This window comes from Egretta garzetta, unplaced genomic scaffold (assembly GCF_000687185.1).
Source record: "Egretta garzetta isolate BGI_Z169 unplaced genomic scaffold, ASM68718v1 C8023706, whole genome shotgun sequence".
NCBI lineage: Eukaryota > Metazoa > Chordata > Aves > Pelecaniformes > Ardeidae > Egretta > Egretta garzetta.
In genome coordinates, this window is record NW_009264733.1 from 1 (window position 1) to 285 (window position 285).

At 59.3% G+C, this 285-nt stretch overlaps 1 protein-coding gene across 1 annotated transcript; it reads right to left on the reverse strand.

The window, feature by feature from the left end:
• Window positions 1–3: 3 nt before the first annotated feature.
• On the reverse strand, window positions 4–282 carry LOC104133788 (homeobox protein engrailed-2; the record flags this gene model as incomplete). The annotated part of the gene is made up of 1 exon (XM_009647226.1): window positions 4–282. A coding segment is annotated over one exon (279 nt), but the record flags the coding sequence as incomplete, so codon positions are not given.
• Between the last annotated feature and the right edge of the window lie 3 nt (window positions 283–285).

Here is a 285-nt window from a genome sequence, read left to right on the forward strand (position 1 = left end):
CTTGCCGTCTTTCGCCGTGGTGGAGTGGTTGTAGAGCCCCTGGGCCATGAGGTGCACTGCCAGGGAGTTCTTGCTGCCCGTCGCCTTCTTGATCTTGGCTCGTTTATTCTGGAACCAGATTTTAATCTGGGACTCGTTAAGCCCGAGCTCTTGGGCCAGGCTTTGCCGCCGCTGCTCCGTCAGGTACCGGTTCGTCTGGAACTCGGCCTTGAGTCTCTGCAGCTGCTCGGCGGTGAAGGCGGTGCGCGGCCGCTTGTCCTCCTTGTTGGGGTTTTTCTTCTTTGG